This window comes from Meleagris gallopavo, chromosome Z, assembly GCF_905368555.1.
Source record: "Meleagris gallopavo chromosome Z, MGAL_WU_HG_1.1, whole genome shotgun sequence".
Classification (NCBI taxonomy): domain Eukaryota; kingdom Metazoa; phylum Chordata; class Aves; order Galliformes; family Phasianidae; genus Meleagris; species Meleagris gallopavo.
The window spans coordinates 45,018,562-45,044,532 of NC_139435.1; the positions used below are offsets into that span (position 1 = coordinate 45,018,562).

General features: G+C 36.6%; 1 protein-coding gene across 2 annotated transcripts in view; it reads right to left on the reverse strand.

Moving 5' to 3' along the window:
• The window catches only part of SSBP2 (single stranded DNA binding protein 2), a 170,297-nt gene that overhangs the window by 47,948 nt on the left and 96,378 nt on the right, over positions 1-25,971 (reverse strand). Inside the window, exon 5 of one of the 2 annotated variants that reach the window (XM_085212588.1) lies at positions 15,699-15,788. The exons of the other annotated variant lie outside the window; for it this stretch is intronic. Coding sequence (XP_085068714.1) covers positions 15,699-15,788 — 90 coding nt within the window. The remainder of the gene's footprint in view (positions 1-15,698; positions 15,789-25,971) is intronic. 2 annotated transcript variants of the gene reach the window in all.

Sequence of the window (25,971 nt, forward strand, 5' to 3'; positions counted from 1 at the left end):
TTAGAGATTTTCACTGAATGTGTCTACCAAGATACATTATTTAAAGTTTTTGTTACAACTATTGTGAATGCAGAATATAAACAATTTAATGCTTTAACCGTGAAGAATAAGCCAGTTAGCTCATGTTATCACACATCTAATCTCTTCATTGCAGGAATGAGACAGATAACCCTGGAACACAAAAGCAAAATGTTCTTGGAAGAGTCAAGAGCCAGGTACCAGCATAATGATTCACAAGTAATTTCCCCTCACTTTTTCATTACAATGCAGTGAAATATCATACAGGACTTCACCTGTGAGGGCACAGATGTGTTCATGCCACAAGCTTCCACAACTTCATTGGTCTATGTGAACCATACTAAATCAATGTATCAACTCCTCTCATCCCTCCACTCACAACTCCATAGTCATTACAACTTTTCTTCTGTCAAAACCACAGATACACTAATCCTGTGTTCTAAGCTTCTAGTGGCTTTTGGCTTATAGCGTACTACTTCACAGCCCAGAAATAAAGTCAGTCCCTTAAACTCAGACCATAAATAAATGATAAACAAATGGCACTACAAGCAAATATACTTAACATCTCTACTTACTCCATCTCAAAGTGTGACAGTAATCTAGAAGTCTAAAAAGCAGGGAGATTACCAAGAAAAAGGCACAAACATCTGACTGAACAGACAATGAAGAGGATCATTTTGGCATGCAGAAGTAATTATAACTCTAGAAGAAAATGAGGAGCTAAAAGTGTGTGCTCTTGATTGTGAAGACAGGGACAAAAATGACTGATTTCTTCAAGAGCTGGAGAAAAAGTATTTATATAAGGTGTCTTCTCAAATCTTCCAATAATACACTACTTATTCTCTCCTATGCCAAAATTGTCAGGCACTTGGAAAGCAAAAACTTTCTTTCATAACAAGAGTTTATTTCTGTTCATGACCCAGCCTAGTAGTCATCGGAGAGAAGAGAGGGATGAAAGACACAAGTCGCAAAGCACAAGCCAGGAGAAATTTCTTCTGACAAATGAGTTACTGAACAAACTCAATCCAAGGGGTCTCTTGGATGAGAAACTAATACACCTAAACAGGAATTATCTAGTCAGCTTTAGCTAATGACCACTTGCAGGCCACACAAACCCCCATGTTCAACATCATTTCACGAATGAATGACATGTTTGAGCTGTCATCAGCTGTGCTCTGTAATAAAATACAATGCTAGTGATCATCACTATCACCAATGAATGCAGTAATAGTAGCAAGACTAGCAGAATAGTTGTAATTGTTGCTAATAATTAGCAATGGTAATTTTCCTATGACCTGTAGGAAAAAAGTCAACTGAACTTTTCATGTTGGGGTCAGATGAAAATTCTAATAACCATCTACACAAACAGGCTTGAAATAGACACCAGAAAGTGATTTTAAATACAGATAGTTTACCAGTTGGAGAAGAAAGCTTGAACAGCAATTGTGAAAAGTTTGCATTAATAAAAAAGACACTTGAAATGTGCTAAAGAGAAGGTTTCTTTGTGCATTCTTATCTGTTGGTGAGATTCCACAATGGGAAAGAAATAGAAAAAACTGCTCTGCTTTAGTGAAGGCTGTAAACACAAGGATCCTTGAAAGTGTGTGATGAAATTAAAATTTCAAGAATTTCCTTACAGGTGAACCAATTGCATTCTCTGGCGTGAAGCAATTTTAGTGACCGTGTCACATTTGGCTCACTCTGTATATTCAGAGAATGATATCTCACAGTTTATTAATATTTGTAAAATGGAAATCAGGAACATCTCACACGTCAACCATACAATGTAAAATCACATGATCAATATTAGTGCATAATAATGTATTTGTTAGTCACAGAACAACTTCTCTCTTCCAGATTTCCTTTAAGGCAGGAGGGATACTTGCTTGTCCCCTGTCTTACCAACAGGTTTACTTTCCTGTTCACTGTATACAAATATCTAAAAAATCAGTTTTTGTATAGAACCTAAATTTTATAACATGTGCTAAAACAGATATTAACTCAAACTTTACTTTGCACAACATGACTCACACTGTCACTAATGCATAAGTTAGAATCCTCATACTCTGGTTTGCTGCATCCCTGAGGTCAGTAGCTGTTTCAGGTATTTCAGATATTTGAGTTAGTCTGCACACATATGTCTCAAGTCTATTTAATAAAAATCACACAAATTACACATAAGATTTTTCTCTGAAATAATATAATGAATACCCATAGGAGCCTCTTTGATACAACTCTGTCTTACAGGAAGTTTTATTTGCTGTAAATATTAATGCACGTATGTATTTCTCTTAAGTATTATTTGTGGAAATATTTAAACCTTCTCCCATTCTTTCAGTATCTCAATCTAAGAAAAGCAATGAAATTTCAGACAATTTTTATAGTCCTTGATTTTTCACGGATATGAACACTGCACACAAAGAACATTATATTCCATGGGCATGGAAATAAATAAAAAACTGGTAAGTACAAATAGTATTTTGGTGAATGTACGTGCCAAAGAAGTACCATGTAAGATTACAGAAAATGGTGAAATATTAATGTCAAAGACAATTCTAAAATATCTTACACCATTTCAGATGAGCATTTAGTATTAAAAGCTACCAGAAAAATTATAAAATTCACCAAAAGAAAAAATAAACTAATTTTTGTATTAGTTGTTAACTTTTGTCTGCTCCATTATTAATGTCATGTTTGCCAATAAAGAGTTCTACCAAGACATATCAAGACATGAAAGAAATTCTGCCAAATGCTTTATGGAAAAATAATTAAAGATAAATAGCTATTCTCTACATTAGGAGCAATTTTTTTAAAGTCTGACACACACAAGACATCACTAAGATATTCTGAAAGACAAGTAATCAAGCAGCAGGCACTTTCTGTCATATGTACTGTTTTGCTACATTTTTTGTAATTAGGAGAAACAGTCTCTTGTTTTATTCTATTGTTCAGACCTGCTGACTATGGTTTATGGAGAAACAACACTGGACTTTGTTTCTAAAAGTTAGCAGCATTCTCCTTTGCCAGCTCTTTGATTCTCTTCCCTCAGAGATGTTGCAGCATATATATCCGTATATATAGGTAATGAGCCCAATGCATGTGCACTGATTTGAAAACAGTGACCACAGATTTAAATTGGTCAATGTGATGCTTATCATTTGAAGACAAATGCAATTTATGTTGCACTAACTTTAGCTTCTTTAGCTTCCTACCTGATGGTAGGAAGGGCCAAAAGACATTACTTCCTAGAGCCCTCCCTATGCAGAAGGATGCAGAAACACGAGGAATATCACAGCCAGATCTTATTTAATATAAGAAAAACCTTGAGCAGTGTATTAGAACATACAACCTCTTAAGAAGCTGATCTGCCTGGGGAAAAAGGATATTACTAGAGTGGTTCAATTCAACAGTAATTTCCAGATTCTGCAATGGCTCGATTGTTTCCAGTGACTAGTGCAGCCTTCAAGTCGCTTGAATCCACAACAGAGACATTACACTGAGTACAAGGAGGTACAAACAATGCCTTCACACATTACCCAAAGCTACAATTAACTCTCAAACAGTTCAGGAACTGGCACACAACTTCAGAAATAAGAAAAGCAAGAGCAACAACAACAATAACAAAAAGAGTTCAGCCCAACCCAAAAGAATATGAAGAAAATAAAATGCTAGACAGGTATGTCTGATCCAAGCCACAACTGAGAAGACAGCCCTTGATGGAGGTGCTACCAGCATTGGAAATGTGTCACACAAGTTATAATAATATCAGAAAAGTAAAGCAAATGTTTTTAAAGATCAGCTTACTAAACACATCTGCAAACACCAGTATATTGTTACTACTGCAGTCAGATATAAAATTTATTAATTTGGTATCACAATATCGCTTTGCAGGCTATTGTCAAGTAGCTGAGACCAAAGGAATAGAAAAAGAAAATTCCACTAAACTGAGTGAAAACAAAATGTGATGGGAGAAATTTTTCATTTAATCACCAGAGGACATACATTCATCAACTTAAAGAAATGCTAAAAAAGAAGAGAGAATAACATTTTTTTAACTTGAGTGTGCATAAGTGTGTGTGAATGTACAATGTAAAGATCTTGTAAAACACAAGGGAATCAACAGATAATAGATGTCTTGCAGGGAAGTTAACTGATGTTGAAGCTTCAGTTAGTAGTTCTCATGGTCCACATTCTTGTTCTGATATTTGGGAAAAATGATTTCATAAAAAAATGTCCACAGGGAAGCTGATGACATAAGAGCATGGAAGCTAGCATGTTTCTGTGCCAGTTATACAATTTTCACTCTTGTTTTTTTCATTGTTTAGGTGACTTTACAATATGATGCACTTCAGTTTACTTGTACCTAAAACCAGTGGAATAAACAATAATAAGTTAAAAGATAAAACCTCAATAAGCAGCACAGGTTTCAATAAATTTACTTTTCTTTAAATTTACCTCCCTTCCCAACATGGCTAAACTATCAACAACTGTGTATTGTTTGACATAAATTACAAATTACTCAAGAATCCACATTATATTTCATTTCCTATTCGTTGCTTAATGAGGTTGAATTTACTGTATGTATTATAATAACTATATGCATTCCAATATTACATGATATTCCACACCTTGTAAAACTGCATAGTACAATTTTGTGCGACAAACAAATGTACACGAGGAAAAACAAGTAAATGCAGTTCAAAAAGAATTACAGCAGTTCCTAGGCATGAGCAACGATGAGGTTGTGTGCATCAGCTAACAGTAAAAATATCAAGGAGCAAAATGACAGCAAAGAAGACAAGGGCTGTTTCTCTGAGGAGAGTAAAATGGAATGAGCAGTGCTTGAACAGGAGAACTTGTTTACAACATATGAAAAAGAAAACCAGCACTTTTTAAATTAGGCTAGCATAAAATAACAACACTCCTGCAGATTCACATTAACATCTTCCTAACTTGGTGTATCAAGCCCTTCCTCTTCCATCAGCCCAGCAGGTTGCTAATGGACGGTGGGAAGAAGAGGATATGTTTCTAAGCTACATCCAGATCTGGAAGAGGATGTTATGCCCTGCTCTTGCTGCACTTGTTTTGGCTTAGGAGAGCAGAGGGATGGGTTCTGCTTGCATCAAAACCTGAAGGCAAACCTCCGCAAGGCTTGCCAAGGCCATTTCTTACACGCACACTTCCAAAAGCAAACAAAAACTTCTTATTAGGATGCAGTTTTTTTATCACCAAATTTAGTAGTTTCCTTAGATTGTGAGTCTCAGCATCCCAAGAGGCTGCTGATATTCCCAGCTAGAGAATGCCTCGTTATGAGATAAGAAGAGCACATTACAAATTTAAGAATACAAGGTGAAACACGGTTTTTAGCACTTGGTATAAAAAGGATAGAAATTATTTAATTAATTTGCATAACTCAGTCACTGTAATCAGCACAAACTCTAAATTGTACTTACACTGGAAGCTGAAATGGAACCACAGCCTTTGTGCCCTTGCTCTGATGAATTATTTTAAAATAACTGCACTTCTACAAGTGAAGAGCAGGTATACTTAGAGGGTCCAAATTACTGGCATAATGATTATAAAATAGGTATGAATTCTCATAAAGAGCAAATCTCTTTACTTAAAAAGTTGAAGTTCTAAATATTTGTTCTCTGCTCCTCCACTCAAAACAAACAAACAAACAAACAAACAAACAACAAAAAAACACAACTATCAAATTATATATTGTGTTGCTAAAAATAGGATTCATATTTTCTTTTTTTTTTGCCAAATTCCATTTCTGTTGAAAATGACCAGTATTATTTAACTATTTATAATCTAAATGGTATCAAATAAGACTTGATGATTCTGTTTACTTTTTAAATTATACTATTGGTACAGAAGAATGATTAGGAAGTAACATTTTAATATATCTTCTTAGGATTCCCATATTCTGTAGAATAAGTTGGTTAGAGGTACTTTACAACTTTCACTGGTGTAATGGTTTCTGTTATAAAATACATGGTTTTGCGTTTAAAGAATACAATGATAAACCATTAAATATGTGTGAATGGAATGTATCCAAGTTACTTTCCAATTTGTATATTTTAATTTAGTTTCCTTTGCATTTTTTGTGGACCTCCTCATTAGCAATCACAGTCACCATAGCATATAAGACACTCACAATTAACACACTGTAATTCCAACTAGGACTATTACTAAATTAGCCCTTACAATGACACTCTTGTGCTGGCACAGTCTGCTGATAAGCATAAACATGTTAACTGATCCTCTAAGAAACTCAGACAAGCTATCATTCAGTTCTTAACAGAAATTATTTTCCTATTCAACTGCATTTTGCTGTTAATTTTTACAAATCCTCTTGTCCTCCTTTGCCCCCCAAAAGGCTGACACAGTGTCAGAGGTCTTTTTATTCTGCTGTAGTATTTTAGAGCTTAAATTTGGGTTACACACTGCATATCTTGTACACTACAAGTATAAATCAAAAGAATTTTTTTAATCTACACTACTTCAGATAAAATTGTATAACCTCAGCAAAAGACAGGATGAAAACAGCAAAAGATGCAGGCATTTTCTGATGTTGAAAATAATTTTCATGACCAAGTTCTTCTATATGCGTCAGATAAAGATCCCCGTAAAAATCCTTCCCATATTTATGGTTTTCTAAAAGCAGCATTACATAGTCTGACAACTTACAAATGGCAACAATAAGACCTCTATGTTTCCACATTTAAGTTTCTAAAAGCCATAACCAGAACAATACTTGCATTTCAAACAAAATGAATGCATCATTCCCAGCCAAGAAGGACTCATTCCACCATATGAAAGAATACTGCAATACTTTGAATATATATAATTTGCATACTCCACATAGAAAAAAGAGAATCAAAACTTCAAAAAAAAAAAAAAAATTCCTTTTGTTCTTAGCTAAACATTTCTCTATGATCTGAACAGCAGGACCTGCCTCCTAGCCAGGCTATTCCCCCAGAAATTACTGAGAAAATAAATATCATTCATTTTGATGATAGATGATCTTCAGGAAATGTACTGTTAATACATCTGCCTCACTTTGTGAAGAATATCATTATTTTTTGCTCACAAAGACTGAACAAGTGAGAGAGAAAAAAGATAAATTATGCATATGATATATAAAGGAAATTATCAAGAAATGTATATTTTAAGATGGTTGCCATTTGCATTTTAAACCATGTTAACAATTTTTACTTCAGTTTTTATTAAATAAAAATACTACAAAAACAAAATATTTTGAATGTGATTTAAGCTGAAACTGACAGGTCAAGCATGACCTTTTTAAAACAAATAAACTGTGCTTTTACAATTCAGACATCCACACAGCTCACAAAGCTTGAGATTTTGCTTAAGTTCAGTGAGCCTGCTTGTCACCCCTAACTATGAATTACAATCAACTTTTTAGAACAGTTTTGAAAATGACAAAGAGTTTATTACTCCCACTGTTATTTCTTTATAAATACATTGTTTTGAGGTTAAATGCATTACCTTCCCCTAAGAACTTTGGTCTAAACCCAGGTAGCTCATACCTGGTGACAGCAGAATGGAACAACCTCAGCAAGAAGATGCACGACATATAAATGTAAACCCTCCCCTTTTCATACACTTCAAGCAGCAAATAGAGCATCAGTTTGGATGGACGGTCAGCACACTTTCATTTATGACATTTACTTTGAGAACAGGGAACATGAATGTTCAAGATCAAGATGCCAGAAGTCCAGAGCAGACCTCCGAGAAAATAACTTACGCCTAACTCTCCCTTCCCTCCCTAATCCATGGCTAGCACTGGGTCTGCTTAAACTATGCGTATGGATGGGGAGGAGGGGAAGTGTGGACTCAAAGCTTATTTAGCTACTCAGGCTGAGCAGTTTTAATTTGTTCTAGCAGTTACATGCAGCAAAACCATTACCACAACTGGAATTGTGGTAATGGAAGATAATACCACAAGATGGAATTATCAAAACCAGCAGATGTCAGACCTTCATCTTTTTAGAAGTTGGCTTTCTTTCTATAATATAGAGAAAGCAAGTGAAAAAAAGGAACACATATGAACTACCCTGAGACCTTCTTAGATGCTAATCCCCTCCCCTCCCACACAGACTAGGAGGTCAAATTAATTTTTAAAATATTTTAAGATGTAATGTGATACTGGCAAGGGCAAAAATGCACATACTCCTATTCTGCAATGAAGAGACATACTCATAAATTTCACGCAGTGACGTGGGTGGATGCATTTGCAAACAACCCAAATTGCAGATACAAGAAATCTTTCTTCACTAACTTCATTTATATAGACTCACAGAAAAAAAAGTCCCTTAAAAATGTGCTTTCCTATTTTCAAAGCTTGTCAAGGCCTAGCAAGCCTGCTAGCCTTACTCACAAGCTATATTTGCAGCTCTGAAGATGAGTAATTGACTCGCAGTAATGGCTTGTAGTCCATGTTGCTTTCCATACTTCTTCATTCTATCCATCCTTCTCAAGGATGGTGCTTTAACTTTTCAATTCCTCATCTGCAGTTGTCTCACTTGTTCAAATGGAATTGAGGTGGGTTATGAACATGCAGAAAGCAGAGCTAACTTTAGTCACAATAAAGTTCATTTATAATTATGTGTACATTTTCGTTACAAAATGCTTCACAGCCTTAGAAACTTTTGGTTTCTTTATGCAGTCTTAATAATAAATAGCTCCTTGCTTTAGTAAGCAAAAATAAAGGTCTGCATGTGTCATATATAGCTTCATTTATGCCATTCACCAGGAAGCAGAAAATCAGAATTGAGAAATATGGAAAAGCTGATTGGCTCGGTCTTTCACCAGAAGCCAATAGAGGGCAGGCTGCAGATTTGGCACGGAGGAGAACATAAGATTCTGAACTACCATCCATAAGTTGCTGTCTGTGAAAAAGCTTATAATTGCTCTCAAAGATCAATTGCTCTCAGAAAGACAGGCAATGCCAAAAAAGTGGGGAAAACATGAGGACCAGCAGTGAAAGATAAGTGACTAAGCGGGATGTTAAGTAAGTGAGGCCGTCCAAAGGAAAATTCAGAGGGGGGTTAAAAACATGGTAGTCCCTGCAAAATCAGGAAATTATATGAGAACTAGGGAGAAGGCAATAGCTGAAACAGTGGGATTTAAAGAGAAACAGGACATTTTAAAATGCATGTAGATGCTCATTATGGACCTAATCAGACTGAGAGGCATCTGTATGTTTTAACTCTCACCATGTAATGGAGCATCACAAATTTGGAATCTTCATTCCTTGCAAAAACAATGACCCACTGGTGAACAATTCACAGAAACAAAAGAGCCACTCCAACGTGGCTTTGAAGGCACTCTGGAGAATTTCTCCTTCCTCATCTTCCTTGCTGCTGGATGCACACCCAAATTAGCGGTCTGGGAGGATACTGCGCATGCCTGAAGGGCCAGCACAGAAGACAATGTACCCAGCAGACCTCAGGCAGATAACCTGTGCTAAATGTCTGCAAAGGCTGAGAGAACTTGTAAGGGGACAGTCAGAGCTCCTAGCTGCCTTTCAGTCAGAACCATATGTATTCAGCTGAATACAGGAGACCTTGCTGGCCACCAATTTTTAAAAAGGAGCAGATGTTTTATAGCCTTACACAACGGCTTAAAAAAAAAAAACAAACAAAACATTTTATCTTTTCATATAAATAATTCATTATTTATGTTTCAAAAAGCGAAGAAGTGTGTGTTACCCACTTTCAAGCCAACAATTATTTTTTGTTATTTTCACTACTTACATTTAATTTAAATTCATTAAACTCATTTTTAGACAGCAAATAATAATGCAAGTCAGAAAGAGAAATGGAAAAGTTCTTATGCTCATGTGCTCTACTGTAACATGCTCTCCAAAAGCATTAGGTCAACTCTACCAAAGCAAAACAAGGCTAAAAATAACATTTTAGGACATGTATTAAGATAAAATTGCACCAATACAGGCTGGGGGATGAGCTGCTGGAGAGGAGCTCTGCAGAGAGGGACCTGGGCGTCCTGGTGGACGACAGGTTGGCCATGAGCCAGCAGTGTGCCCTCGTGGCCAAAAAGGCCAATGGCATTCTGGGGTGCATTAAGAAGAGCGTGTCCAGCAGGTCGAGGGAGGTGATCCTCCCCCTCTACTCTGCCCTGGTAAGGCCTCATCTGGAGTACTGTGTCCAGTTCTGGGCTCCCCAGTACAAAAAAGACAGGGATCTTTTGGAAAGAGTCCAGCGGAGGGCCACAAAGATGGTGAAGGGCCTGGAGCATCTCCCCTATGAAGAAAGGCTAAGTGAACTGGGTCTGTTTAGCCTTGAGAAAAGAAGACTGAGAGGGGACCTGATCCAGGTTTATAAATATCTGAGGTGTGGCGGCCATAGCGGTGAGGCCAGTCTCTTTTCAGTGGTACGTGGAGACAGAACGAGGGGAAACGGGCATAAGCTGCAGCATAGGAAGTTTCGCACGAATGTGCGTAAGAACTTCTTCACGGTGAGGGTGACGGAGCACTGGAACAGGCTGCCCAGGGAGGTTGTGGAGTCTCCTTCTCTGGAGATATTCAAGTCTCGCCTGGACGCCTACCTGTGCGACCTGGTGTAGGGAACCTGCTTTGGCAGGGGGGTTGGTCTCGATGATCTCTAGAGGTCCCTTCCAACCCCTACAATTCTGTGATTCTGTGATTCTGTGAAAATGTGGATGAACAACTGCCACTAGATGGCACGACAGCCCTGCATTACTTCAGGGGGTTGGGTTTCTGGTGGTTTTTCTTTTATATAAGAGTAATATGTAACATTTGTTTTTCAAACATGGTGTCGACACATTTTTCCCATTCCTATCCAAGTATATCTGATGATCAAAAAATTGGCAAATGAAGCAAACTATATGACAATTCCTTCAGATGTATGAGCAGTGGAAATAAGATTTATGGATGCAAAGAAGTAATGCATTCAAAAAAAACTTACATAAAGAAGTTATAGTCAGTGGTAAAATTCTTTAACTTCTTTGAAACTATCAAATTTTAAAAGTGAACTGTGAATTATCAAACAATCTATTTCCTACATTTCTCAGCTGGCATTTTAGTTACTTATTCCGCCATGTCTCTCAGGTGAGTGAAGTACAAACTCAATGTTGCTTTATGGATGAGTGCCATTAAAACAAAAGAAATATTCTTTGTATCGATGCAGGCATGGTGAACTTTTGATCAGCCATGTAGCAAAAGAAGTGAAGATAACTGGTGTTTAATTAAATATGCATTTAAATGTTTTTCATTAGTGGAGTGCAAGAAGAAGCAACCTGGGTCATATCTTTAGCAGCGACAGTAATTTCATGAAATATATTGGATTAGAACTAGAACTCTGCGTTTTCACAGAATCACAGAATCACAGAATGGCCAGGGTTGGAAGGGACCTCAAGGATCATCAAGCTCCAACCCCCCTGCCACAGGCAGGGCCACCAACCTCCACATTTAATACTAGACCAGGCTGCCCAGGGCTCCATCCAACCTGGCCTTGAACACCTCCAGGGACAGGGCATCCACAACCTCTCTGCACAGCTGTTCCAGCACCTCACCACTCTCAAGTCCCTTGATCATCTTTGTGGCTCTCCTCTGGACCCTCTTCAACAGCTCTGTCTTTCTTGTAATGGGGGCTCCAGACCTGGACACAGTACTCCAGATGAAGCTCACAAGAGCAGAGTAGAAGGGGACAATCACCCCTCTGTTTTCACCTGCTTTAGAACTAAACAAGTAACTAAATGGCACATAAAATCACACAGAACCAGCACTTTACATGCTGTTTAAAAAAATTAAAATATTCTGCTGAACACAACTCCAAAACTTTCCTGTGGCATTTGTATACATGCTCATGAAAGCTCATTATTTGTAACAAAGGTACTGCACCTCTACCCAATACAACTTTCAAAATCAACACTTCTGCACTGCGTGGAAATATCTCTTGTGAGATATTTCACCTATTTCACCAATAGGTGAAATTGGATTGCATCCTAGATCCACATAAATCTGCTTTCTTGACTTCCCAAACTTATTTTTGACATTTTAAACCACATTAAAAAAATGAAGTATAGTCGATGCTAATAGCTGTACATAACTCTTCTATCTTTATTCCACTGTATCACTGCACTGTAGTGCTCAATTTTGACACCTGAATTGAAAATACAAAAAATGCAAACATGGAAGCACAATGCAGATTCAGCTTCTTTCTTCAGAACTCCACTCCATGGTCCAGGCATAAAATTACAGACTGCTGAGTAATGTCAGCAACAGTGGCCTATACACACATGAAAACCTCACTTTTAGAGAGCAGAATAGAGTTTTTAGTGGCTTTTCTGTCTGCAAATCACTCTGTTCCCATATTGACCTACTTCACATGCCATGCCATTGTACTAGATTACTGTCTTCTTTAAAGAGATACAGAACTAATGTTAGTGACCAGCAGTGAAATGGGAGCTTGGGTAAAGTTTCCTGGCTCATCATCCCAAATGCCACCTTGACCAACCTCTCATGGGAAGAACTGAGTCAGGAATATCATCCTGCCTATACCCCAGCCAGCATTTCATGCTGCACAAGAAAATACAGCTCCACTACTGATTAGAAATGAATTGACTTGAAGACATCCAGCAAACCTGAGCTAGCCAAGCAGAGCTGGAAAGCAGTAGCTGTGGACAGCTTTAGATTAAGAAAAATGTTTCCACAAAAGTAATGAAAGACATCTTTATCAGGATGGTCTTCCAAATATTTTAGACTGCAGAAAGTTGAGTTGTTACAATATTTTTGCAGTGCAAACTCTTAGTGAACTAAATACTGACAGAAGTACCATTCTTCTGCTGTTTCTGTCATCTTCTGATATTCAAAAAAACCCGAACTGTTCACTTTCACAATCCAGGAGCGAGTTGCAAGTCTGGGCACAAATTCCTTGACAGAAGACGAGTAGTTAATAGAAAAAGGACTGCAGTTTGCCATTATTCAAAGACAGATGAACATGTTTTCTGTGATTTTGTTTATTCATATGCTCTATAAGGACAAGTGAAACTGCAGAAGCGCATATAGAAATTGATTTTCTGTTTAAAAGTGTACTAGGAAGAAAACAACTATGAAACAATACAAAGTTTTGACCAGGAGTTTCATTTGTTTTTTCACCTGCTTTTACAGCAACAGATGCTGATGTTCCTCCATTTTTTGAAGTTCATATACGCAGCTGTCTGCCAATATATTTTCTTGTCCTCACATAAATTGACATTGGTAACATTCAGCTCTCGGAGGAACTACAACCAGATACTAGCCATTTCTTGACTACATTCCCTTTAAACCCACAACACTTGTTGTGGTCTGTCTGTACATATTTGCTTTATACCCACCTTAGTGTTTCAGCACATCCTTATATAACTGACCTCATTTTGGCCTGGCTCTCTCTCTTGGGATTGCTCCCATGTTAATGCTATTTCTTTAAATACAGTCATAAGCAGATGACTACAGTGAAAACAAGAAGTTTCTTGGAAAATGCTTGATTTGTTAACTGGGCCATTCAACAAAGGCAAGTAGATCACTAACAACTAAGACATTAAAGGACCAGTCTTCTGTATGGCATATTACAGAGACACATGATGTCATCACACTGATGATTTAGCAGTTCCAGAAAGAGGTGCACAGTGCTATCAAGAAGACTGGACTGTGCAGATTAGCCCTTGGAACATCCCTTGCAGGAGTCACCAGATGTCCTGCTAAGTTATTACAGCTCTGATTAATGTCGCAAACTGTGTTACATCGCAAATGGATTTTCCTCTGTTTACTTTTAATCCCAGGCCTTGGTAAAAGCCTGTGAGCATCTCAAATAACCATAGAATCATGCAAGCATATAGGTTGGAAAAGACTTCAAGATCATTAAATCTAAACACTGACCTGACTTAAGGAGTCCTATCACTAAAACACATCCCTCAGTGCCATTTTGAACTGACCATACGATACTGACATGAAAAAATTTTTACCAATACTTAATTTTCTGTCTTTCTTGTATCTTTAAAGATCTAAAATGGATAGATGTATTTTCATGCTTACCTAATGCAAACTAAAATCCCATGCCCTTCTCCTGCAAAACTTTTGAACTGTCATTCTCTCCTCTATTTTTCATATATTTGTCACATCTGTGCCTTTTTCTCTTCTTCATTATTTTGTGAGACAGTAGAAGAAAAAAACCATTAAGCTTCAGTTTTTTTGACATTATGGCCAGAGTGGGTGATTGAAGTAAGAAAAAGTGAAATATTTATATAAATATAAAAAGTAAAAAGTTCTGTTTAGAAGACTGTACTTAACCAGTTGTTTAATACAGAAAAACCTGAAATAAAACAATTTATCACTTCTGCCAGCTGCTGACGATTTTGTCACTGGCAACAGTAAAATATTTTGTACTTTACTTACACACACCCTTTCACGCATGTATGGAAAATCACAGCTTTTTTTTTTTTTTTTTACATTGATCAAGGGAACAACATTTTCATGCCACATTCAGGATCTCTTTAGATAAATACCAACACCACATACAACATTTTTTCTTTCTTTGACTATGGGAAATGGAGCACCATATAAATAATGTTGCAACTCACATACAGGCCAAAAAAACAAAGTATACTTTGGGCTGATATCCCCCCAGTTTTCTGTATAGTCACCATGTAGCCAAAATAGTAGGAAGCTGCTAAGTAAAACATCTCTTCTTTTTCTTTGTCCGGATGAAAAATGTTTGACTACATCTCTGAGGAGAAGGCATAAGACACTTGTCTCCACCTGGATTTCAATGCCAGCTTTCAATTCAACATAAGATTACTATCATGATTTTCTCCTCACACCACAATGATGGAAATCTGGATTGTTCCCTCCCACCATGAGATGAAGTTTGTGAAGTGGAAACCTCTGTTCTTAATAAACTTTTTAAGCGGCAGCATTTGCTGCTACAGATCGAAAGCCACAGTTTGCCAGTTAGGAGAGAAACAACTGAACTTTGTTGACGAGATGCGAGCTGTCCAACCTCAGACCACAGCTGTCAGGCTGGCCATGCACCAGAAGCTGTCATTTTGCCCATCACTACATTCTACACCATTACTGCCCAATGTGTTAAGTGGGTGTTTCAATACATTTATGACAAAATTTACTAGAGGCGACATTCAATATAAATCCCTGGCTTGTTTTTCAGGCTTTAATGTCAAGATTTTCAATGCAGAGGGAGGTTCAGAGAGATATTCCCAATTGTCTGGGTCTAATTCCCATTGAAAGTTGAACATCTTCAAATCTGGTCTGTAGGTTTATCATAGAGCTAAAAGTGGCTGAAAAAATTCTAATGCAGTTGTAATACTTTATCATAATAAACTGTCATAAAATCATATTCAAGCAATTTCATTCTTCACTCACACATAGGTACCATTTCTTATCCTCGAAATTCTGAAATTAGATGTTTTGTACTATTTTAGTAATAGAATACCTGTCAGTCAAAGAGAGCCCTTTCTTTTTACCTATTTACTTTTGTTAAAGAAAAACTCTCAAGTATTGCACCATATAGTGAGATACAGTTTAGAAGCAGGACTTTTCTACAGACTTTTAAACCATTATTATGGAGGATTTTCTATGCTAAAATTCCTGTAATTATAATTTTTCTGAATACCTGAAAAAAACCCGGTGGTACAGGACCTACTGGCATGCCATCTCCCGGGGGAATGTTTCCTAGCACTGGACTGGGAGCTGCTGCAGCACTCTGAAAAGAACAAAGGGAAAATAAACCTTTGTCATTGCATGGTAGGCAGTAAACCAAAAGAGAAAAAAGAAAAAGAAGAAAAAAAAAAAAACCTTCTGTGACCAAATACAGAAAGTAATTCTCTAAGTATGTTGCTGTCGTCGTTTCATTCTGAAGGTAAATTAGAATTGTTTAGTGTCTAGCCTTCTTTTATACAAGCATAATGAATTGCTAATAAGACAGGTTTAAGTTGAGAGGAAGGATGCTAGAGATTGCACAGATACACATGTATGTATCAAATAGATAGATCTCAATTAATTAAAAAAATGTAAATGCAACTTGCATATTTTGTCATTGTTTTATGTGCATAAACATCTTCACACATGCACAGACATACATGCAGCATAAAGAAACTATTTTATGCATCTTACACGCAATTTCAAGCACTTTAGAGACAATTTCAGCAGACTTTAATACCCTTTCAGGATTATACCGAGCTTCAAAACAGGAACGTGTTACAAAGGGTACAAGAAGGAATGCTCACAGTTCTGATAGTACTGACCATGATTTTACGAACCCCCAAAATAAACACCATGACAAATTAGAAGAATTCAGGTTATATTTTTGGAAGGAAAACGAAAAAAGATATTTTTAAGAAGTAAATCAAAGGATGAAATTAGTTACCTTTGCAGATCCTTCAGCTGGAATAAGCAAGTAAAGAATATTGCTTCTGGCAATTTACAAGCAGGAGATCACCACAAAAAGGGAAGTCAAATTGATTTTGTTGTCATGTATTGGAACCTCAATTACTTTTAATTTCTAGCACTCTTCCTACAGTACATCTCTGCGAGGCATAAGGCTCATAAGGCTGAATCACCTATAAAGGCTTACGGTCTTTTGTGAAAGTACTCATGCACACACAATGCAATGACAGCCACTTGCAGTTTACTAATGATCTGCCAATATCTGCTCTACAAAATGTGAATGACTTATGTTTATTAACTTATCACTCCACTGCATGCTCGCACTTGATATCCAGAAGATGCAGATCTAGAAACTGCATTTCCAAACATTTGGCACTCTGTCTAGGAAATTAAGGCAAAATGGTGGAAAGATCTAAAAACTGGCACAAAGACAAGCTGACCTTTTTAAACCAAGCGGAAAGGAAAATTGAATTAATTGCCAGAGATTTTTCAGTGGTCTAAACTGTGCTTTAGAATCATTTTTCTAACAGTAACATACTTAGCATCCAAGCAGTATGTCCTTTTCAAACAAACATCTATAACGTATCTTTAAAGTACCTACTGTAAAAGATACTGGCATCAGAGCTGACTGACATCCAGTTTTATTCACCATATAAGACTGTGATGAAGGCTCGTATTTTTGTGAAGATCTGGACAGCAGGATCAGTGCTGAGATTGCAATTGACAAAGTCAACCAGGTGAACTGCAGGTAGCAAATACATTTGAATCACAATACTTTTTTGCTGGAGGCTTCACAGGCCAATCAGACCCATTGATAAAACTGCAACAAACAGTTATCCGCGAGCACTACCTGAAGTTCTAGAACTAGAGCACAATGCTGCCTGAATTCACAGAGATAACACCTGAAGCAAAATAATGCTACTCTTCTTTGTTTTTGCAAAGCTTCTGTGGATCTCCACTACTTACTTTTACATTATCTACATTTCCAAAGGAAAGCAGAAGAGACCGATATTTGTAGTTGTTTATTTTTTATATACAAAATGACTTGTTTAATCTACACATCAGATAATCATGTTGATTAAAATCCTGATTAGGTGCAGAAACAGTTTGAGTGAAGTATAGTGGATCTTCCTTATTTCTAGATGAAGAATAACATTAGCATTACTGAAGAAAATCAATGTTAAAAGCCTGAGCATCTCAAGCCTTCCAAAACAGCCTGCACTGCATTCTCTGTATCCTATTAAAGGGGCACAAATAATGATGAGCCTTATTTCAATATCATCCCTTGCCTACCAATTCCTGACTGTTGCTGTGCAATCTTAGCTGTCTATCTTTATTGGCCATGTGTGAAGCACTGTAACAGGTCCATTGGAGCTGATTCTACAGAATAACGCATTTGAACAGACAATAATCACTGGACAAACACATTTCAACAGTGTGAAGTCAGATAAACAAAATCCTTTAAGTTGAATACTCTCAGAAAAAGAGCTGAGCAGCACCTCCACTGACACATGAACAGTTTTCAGAAGCCTTCCAATCCAAGCTTCACCCTCCTGCTCACATTATGTAAATGATATTATGCATTAATGCAAGACGGAGAGTTGCAATGCACAACGGAGAACGGGTCTGAGATGTCCTTTCCTGCTGAGGTCTCTGCTAGACTCGGCAGGTTGCAAAATGATGTTCATAAGAGAAGGAGAGAATGACTTCTCACAACACTCGTATAGGGACATAGGAGTCTGCCCCCACAGAGTTCATTGTTTACCGCACTTTGACACTATTTAAAACGAAACAAAGCAAATGAAACAATAACAACAACAAAACCTAGTAAAAATTCCTTAATAGATAAAAGAAGAAAAAAGGAAATAATGATTATCCCTATAATGGGGAAGAAAATAATTAACATTGTATCCGTTAAATTTCTGTTAGCCATTAAACCTCCTAACGAAGCTTCATTTAAAAGCTGCCCAAAGGTAACATTTAGTGAGTTATCAGTAGTTATTTTTAAATATATATTTATTTTTATTTTTTAAACTGTCTAAGCACTAAGGATACTGGAGGAATCCAGACTCATTCCTCAGTGCACCCCGGGGAACAGCAGGCAGCTCTTCAGCAATGGTGCAAGAAGTGCATAACCATTTCTTGTCTTGTTTGGGATGTTCTTCCCCAACACACTTGACAAAACCTGAAGTATGGTGTTTTGAGTGCTTTAGCTGTACAATGTTTTCTATCTTACACCATATGATGAACATTTTAGAAACTTATACCAGATAGATCAAACATGCAACAGCTACATTGAGACATTCTTATTTATTCCATTCTGATCAATTATTCAGTTCTTCTTCCACAGTCCCACAGTAAAATGATGTCTTCATTTTGCATGCTTTACAGGTCGCTCATCATTCACACTTCCATTAGTTTGAAATCGTAAATATTTGTAATTTGCTTCTTCCACTTTCAAAAACGATGAAATAGGAACAGCAAGCTGGTCTCATGTTTCTATATTATATTTCATCTCCTTAAAAAATTGAAAATTTTATATGCTCTTGTATCTAATATACTGATTTATGCTATCTTTTCACAGTTATTAATTAAAATGGTGTACCTGAACGACAGTTACTGCAGATATTCACTGCTATTTTCATGCAACCCTGAACAATGTAAGAACAGACTATAACACAGAAACAATTTAAACTGTGTCTTCTAGGTAGATTTCAACAGCCGTAGTTTAGAATAGTACTTACTAACAAAGAAATCACGAAGTAAACATAAAAAATGAAGTTACAAGGAAGTGTGTTATATTAATTTACTCACATATATCACAAAATGTTTCCACAAGGAGGCAACTTCAAATCTGTTAGAAGTTTAGTGAGGAAGATCTACAGCCGCCCAACTCCCTCATCATCCAAGCAATCCTCCCCACCAGCCTCTGATCTGCACAGTTAGTTAAACAGCCTCTGCAAAATGGCTCTCAGCCTCCCAATAATGGGGTAAAGGAGGTGGTATCTGGAAGAGCACAACCTACCTACAGCATTTACACACTTCTGCTGTACAGCTTGATGCCCTACGAGTACAGCAGCACAGGTTGCACACATTAAAGAGAATCCTAGCAGCATAAGAATGTGTATGTAAAATCTTCCATATTGCTAAAATTTTGTAGCAAAAATGTCTGTGAGGTGACTCAGAAAGAAAAATTTCTAACTTGCCTCTGTGAGTCCTACTATGTGAATAGACCAAGAAGAAAAATTCAGTAGCGGAACTGGCTTCAAATTCTATTATTGCAGTTGCATGTTCTATGCACCCATTTTGGCACCAAGGCCAAAATGAGGAAAAACAACAACAAAAGACAAAAAGACATTATGTTTATACTATCTCTCAGAACTCTTAAGTCCAGGTAGCACTTGCTGAAAACATGGTGTAGGAACTCCTACTTTTCACTGCAGAGACACTAACAATTCAGTGATAACTTGAAAGCTTTTAATTATTCCAAAATTTCATATCTGATTTTGAATGAGAATCGGGAAAAGGCTTCTGGTGTTTGTACTATTGCAAGTTAATGACAAACATACTGTAGCTTTCTTTCTTCTTTCTGGATCCAGTTTCAGAGTTAGGTCATGAGAATTTAGACATCTTCAGGAATAACAGCACTTTATAACAGTTTTTCTGGAATTCACATTTTGCATTCATATATTATGATATTTTCATAGGAAATCCACTGCAGACAAATACAGAGAACTGGTTCTAATATGTAAGAAGAATCATTTTACATTTCATGTAAACCTTAATGTCAGAATGATGTACTTCATTGCTCAAGCTAAAGTTTTCAAATATAGATAAAATGGACAGTTAGGACCATTTTGACATTGCAGTAAGTAAAATGATTATCATTTTATTTTAAAATTACTTAATTTTCTAATGTAAATGAATTTAGACAAATGATATTAACAAGACTTTTTTGAATATGGTATATATACAACCAAAATACAGTGGCCAGATAAAAATGTTCTGTCGCAGAGAATACAAAACAATAAATTCCTCTAAAATAACATCATTTCAGGCTAATGTTGTTATGCTTACATGACACCAACAAGCAGGTATTTTACACAAGTGAACAGCAAACAGAAACTCCGTTTCCAAAAAGTGCTGCAGTCTCAAAATGTGACCTGTCACCTGTCTGACACTGCTTTGTGCAGCTCCTTGCTCCTATGTGGCCTGCATGCTTGGCACCCAACACCTCAGCTGCACTTCTTGAGCTTTGTGAAAGTATCTCCACAGAGGCAGGCATGTGCAAGGATTGATGTGAACGATAACACAGGGAAGTGACAGCTGCTGCTGGTATGAAGTTTTAAGCACAGTGATCACAGCCTACCATCGGGAGGGAAAGCTGAAATGCCTGATTTTTGGTAGAAATATCGTTAAGTTGATATTTAAATCCCACATTGCCACTAAGCCTAAATAAGACTCTGCTAGGCAGTCGATAGTTCTGAGATGAAAACAGAAGCAAGTTCCTATCAAAGTCAAATGCCTTCCCAATCAGTACTGCTTATTCACCACACCCAATGAGAAGAGAACTGTAAATAAACCGGGCCATGTATATTCACATCCAATGAAAAGAGAACTGTAAATAAATAGGGCCATGTAAATAAACACGATGGGACTATCAGGTTTATCGGTGACCAGTCCTTGATGCACCAAAAGAGCTGTGTGAGCAGCAAAATAATCCAAAACCCAACTTTCTCTCTTTGTCACTTTCTCATACTCTCTTTTTCCCAATATTTTTTGCAAGTTAAGCACAGCATTCTGGCTGCTGTCTCACAAGAAGTGTGGATATGAATAACATACCCAAAATCTAACTACTTATTACCTATTTACTAGTTATGATCTTAAAGAATACCTTCTAATTCACAGAATTTCATGCATTCTCCAGCTTTATGAAAACAAACAATTAAGTGAATAAAAACAGACAAGCAAAAAGTGAATATTACATTTTACTGAGTATTTTGGATGCAAATATGTTGTCTTCATAAGGACCCTCATATGATGTTTTGTTTTACACAGAGGACAAAGGATAAGAAATATTTAGTACTGCTTATTCAAGATCATAAATTTTGGGAATGGTGGAAATAGGGGATTTTTTTTTTCCTGACAGATAAACAATTAGTAGATGCAAGTCATTTGAAAGATCTGCATTGCAAGTCCTGATTAATTGCTGATGTTTTGCTGATACATCTTTGTCTAAAATGTTTTATTTCAGATAATAGTACTAGACTAAAAAGTGCTGTGGTAAAGGATCATAATGCTACTCCTCACAACTTCTCTCCCTTTTTTTTTTTTTTTTTTCCAAATTGCAGCTCCCTACAAATAAATTTAGACTCTGGAACTATTTCTGTTTGCTCCATCTTACACAATATTATCAGTGTATGGATAATGTACTATAGCAATAATTCTACTGATAGCTTATTTTTTTTATTCTGTTGTCTGAACGAAAAAAAAAAACCAAACACATTTGATATTTTGGGGGAAAAATATTGGGTTTGCCTCAGTTTACTTTTTCAGACCTTCACTAAGGTGGGGTCCAGGAGAGTACCATCTTCCTAAAAAATAGTTCTTCCCACAGGGTAACCTGCCACCCAAGTAACCTCCGTATGAGCATGGCATCCCTGTATCTTAAGTAGGATTACAGTTTGTTTTACTATATCTCAGTGTCAAATCCTGGATTTTCACTCTACTAAGCCAAGATAGTGAAATTCTATTACAGAACTGAAAACTACATACTAGTTTGGAAGTATGCCAAGGATAACAGAAAGAATTTAAGGATATATTTGCCATCAATGATAAAAGCATTTCAAACTCTCGTTCAAAGACAACACAACAATCCTGTCTCTTAGCTACATCTTCCAGGATTGTAATAGTTTCTAGGCAAAGATTCTCTGAAGTATGGTTATAAAGAAAATTTATTTTGAAATAAGAGTTTACGATTTGCTAGAAGTTAATAAAATCATTATTACATGTACATGTTAAGACATTACAGGTCTCAACAGAATGTTCACTATTTAAAAAATAATATGCTTGTTTAAATAGCGAAATAGGATTGCCAAATTTTTGTAAACTCTAAAAATTAACAGAACTCAAATTGAAAAGTATATACTTGACTTTTCTCATTTATTTATAAAGATGCAAACAAATTGGGAGCAATATGTTAAGTGGTTTTCAGACAATTTTCTGCTGAAGTAAGGGTGTATGTTTCAGCTTGTGTGCTGTGCCAAGACACGTCACTCAAGCAGGAGATAATGTGAAACAGATTGGAGGAACCGGCTTAATTTTGGTGATGGTGAGGCATGATATGCACTCCACTAAATGTATCTGTAAGTATTCAAAGCATTACTTTCACGTTCAAAGTTGCTGAAATATAAATATAAAATATAAAACTGCATTAATAGTCTTTTTTCCCAAGTGTTTTCTCAAATGACTTTTGGGATCATAATAATTTGACTGCAGAAAAGAGAAACATTGCTGCATGTTTTTAAAATTCGGTATTGAACATGGCTTGCTCTTGAAGCCATTATTCCAAATAATATTAAGTAACTGGTAACCAGTCATATGGCATCCTCTTCAATCACATCAACATCTACACTAAAGTTAACTTTCAGAAATACCCCACCTAGTCTTCCAGTGAGCATGATTAGTACTCAAACTATCCCCGGGCTCAATCCATAACATTCTGCACAAAAGTTGGCTGAATGCTGCTGATTTTCCTCTTCCTGCTCCAAACATTTCTCCCCTTTATTCTCTGTTGATGCTCTACAGAAAACTTACAGTTGGTACATTGCAGTAGTTAGGCTGATGTGATAGGTCTGTCTCACATCCTATCTTCCTCTAGTAATTAAGCTCTTTGGTACAGTGTCTTTGAATCACCTAATTAATCCAATTCTTAATCCTGTTTTACTTTCCAAAGATTTTAAGACTGCTGTACTATTGTATTCCCATTCTCATGACAATGTCCTCCACACAAGTACTTTTCCCATTTCATCAAGAATATCATCATTAATAACAAAAGTTTCTCGGCATCTCTCTTTTCTGCAAATTATGAAACACAAATAAAAAAACATGCTGAGAGTTAATACGCATTATCATATGTTGAAAGTCTGAATTTGGAACAATAAATGCAAAGTAGACAGGTTTGAGGTTATCTTTAGGTCATTTGTGAGTGATTCAGCAATCCCAGCAGTTTGGAACAACATTGTCAGAAAACTAACAAATCCTGCAAATCCCTGCCTACCCAAGGGGAGTTTAGCCGCTGCAGGTAGCTGGCTGAGAAGGAAAGCATACAGAGTGAAAACAAATCGCTATTTCAGGACAAGCTGAAATGCAAAATTTACATCACCATGAAAATACTGTTTTGCTGAAGAAATGATGTGTTTACGTGTTCTTGTCTGGGCCTTACTGTCATGAAACTACACTTTCATACATTACTGAAATACTAACTATAGATATATCTCTGCCTTTTTCAAGGCCATGTTGTAAATGTGGTCTAATTGTAAATTACTTTAGCGAAACAGGAAAAAGCCTGACTTCACAGGTATTTTGACAGCAAATTTTCATTGACTGAAATTGACTGAAGAAGGTTTTTAAACATCACCTCCACTCTTGGTAAAGTTACTGATATGTTACACATATTTTTTCTAGCCTGAATTTTGTGACTTAAAAATCAGTGGCATTTTTCATATATACAGATGCTAAAAAACAGAGTGTTTAATTCCATGACAAGCACGGTACTTTTAAATAGTGGGAGACTAGAATTTAAAACAAAACCAAAACTATGCAATATTATTACTCTTTGAAAGAAATTTATTTCTTTGTCTTAAGTGAAGCAGCTTCCTAAACTTCTTGAAATTAACTTCACAAGCAGAGACATCAACGTAAGGTAGATATTTTCAAGAAAAAAAAAAATCTGAAAATTAATGATATATGCTCAAATATCTCAATTTATATGTAACAGAAAATAAAGCTCCAACAAATACATTTTTGCTGTGCAAGACTAACAAACCTAGGGAGGCTCCCTCTACAGTCAGCACAGATTGTCAGCTGCTCTGAGCCACTCTCTGGAGATGTGCATCTTTTTTCATCAGCTACTAAGGATGTGCAATGATGTTGGCCTTACAAGACCGAGTTAAACCTTTCTGAAAATCCTCTGCTTTCAAGCATTTTTCTATATCTGAAGCATAGTATGCAATCAATGGTGCACAATATTTAAAATAAAAGCAAGTCCACTAGGTAAGATCTTTGAGAGAGCTGTTTGTAACATGGATTTTGAAGAATAGCTAGAATTCTAAATTTTTGAGTACGAGAAAAGTCATGTGAAATTGAAAAAAAGCCATGATTAATACTAAACTCAGTTTAGTATTAAATAGAAATCCACACATAAGAAAAACATAAAAAATCCTTGATGAAATTTAAACCCAGTAATTAGTATGTGGAACTAAAATTTCTGAGGAAAAATAAGATAATCAATCCATTCTATCTACTGTCCTCCAGAAAGCCTCATGTTGTGTATGCAAAATATATGAATGGCACAGCATCACAAGCAAGTGGTGTTCTCAGTATGTCCATCCCTGCAGCTGGTTTGCATCCCAGTGGCTCTTCTAATGCCCAAATGAAAAACCCCAGGCAAAATTTCAGTGTCCCTCACGTTAAACACAATGGGTTGCTAGAGATAAACAGATTAAAACTTCTGGGAAAGAAGTAAGGTGCTAATGTGAGAAAATGAATTGTTATTGCAGGGCCACAGCCATGGGGTTCCTCAAGATAAGCAGGAACAAAGAACTGCATGGGTGGGAGCCCTGCCTTCAGCGTGAGTGACCCACTGTGGGGCACCTGGAACATGGTGGTCCCTTTGGGTTACTTCTCCTTGGGGAACCAATTATTTTATACCCTACGGAGACCAACAATTCATAGCTGGAATAATGAGAACCGGAGACTTTCAAAGTAACTAGCCACTAACACTCTGAAATTTATTTATCTTAATTTTCATGTGGATTCTTAGATTACCCTAAAGATTAGTCATTATGCAGATTCTTAGAATTATGGAATCATTTAATTTGGAAGGATATACAAGATAATCAAGTCCAACCATCACCTAACTCCCTAAATCCATCACTAAGCTATGTCTCTATGCACCACATTCACATGTCCCCTACAGTACTTCAAGCAATGGCAGCCCCTCTCTTTCCCTGGCATAGAAGTGGTGATTGGTTTATTTCTACTTGGTTTACTCTTTATTGGTTTATTTATGCTTTAAACAACAACAAAAAGCAATGAAACAAAAGCACTGCTGTAACCCTTTCTTCATACTGTCTCACAGACTCAAAACAAAATAACAAACAAAACTCAGCCTGCCACTCTCACAACAAAAAGAAAAAAAAAAAAAAAAACCCAAACTGAAACCTGTTCCTTATCCTAAACTACAGCAGTCAGAGGTGTTTTCCCTCTCATCCTGTCTA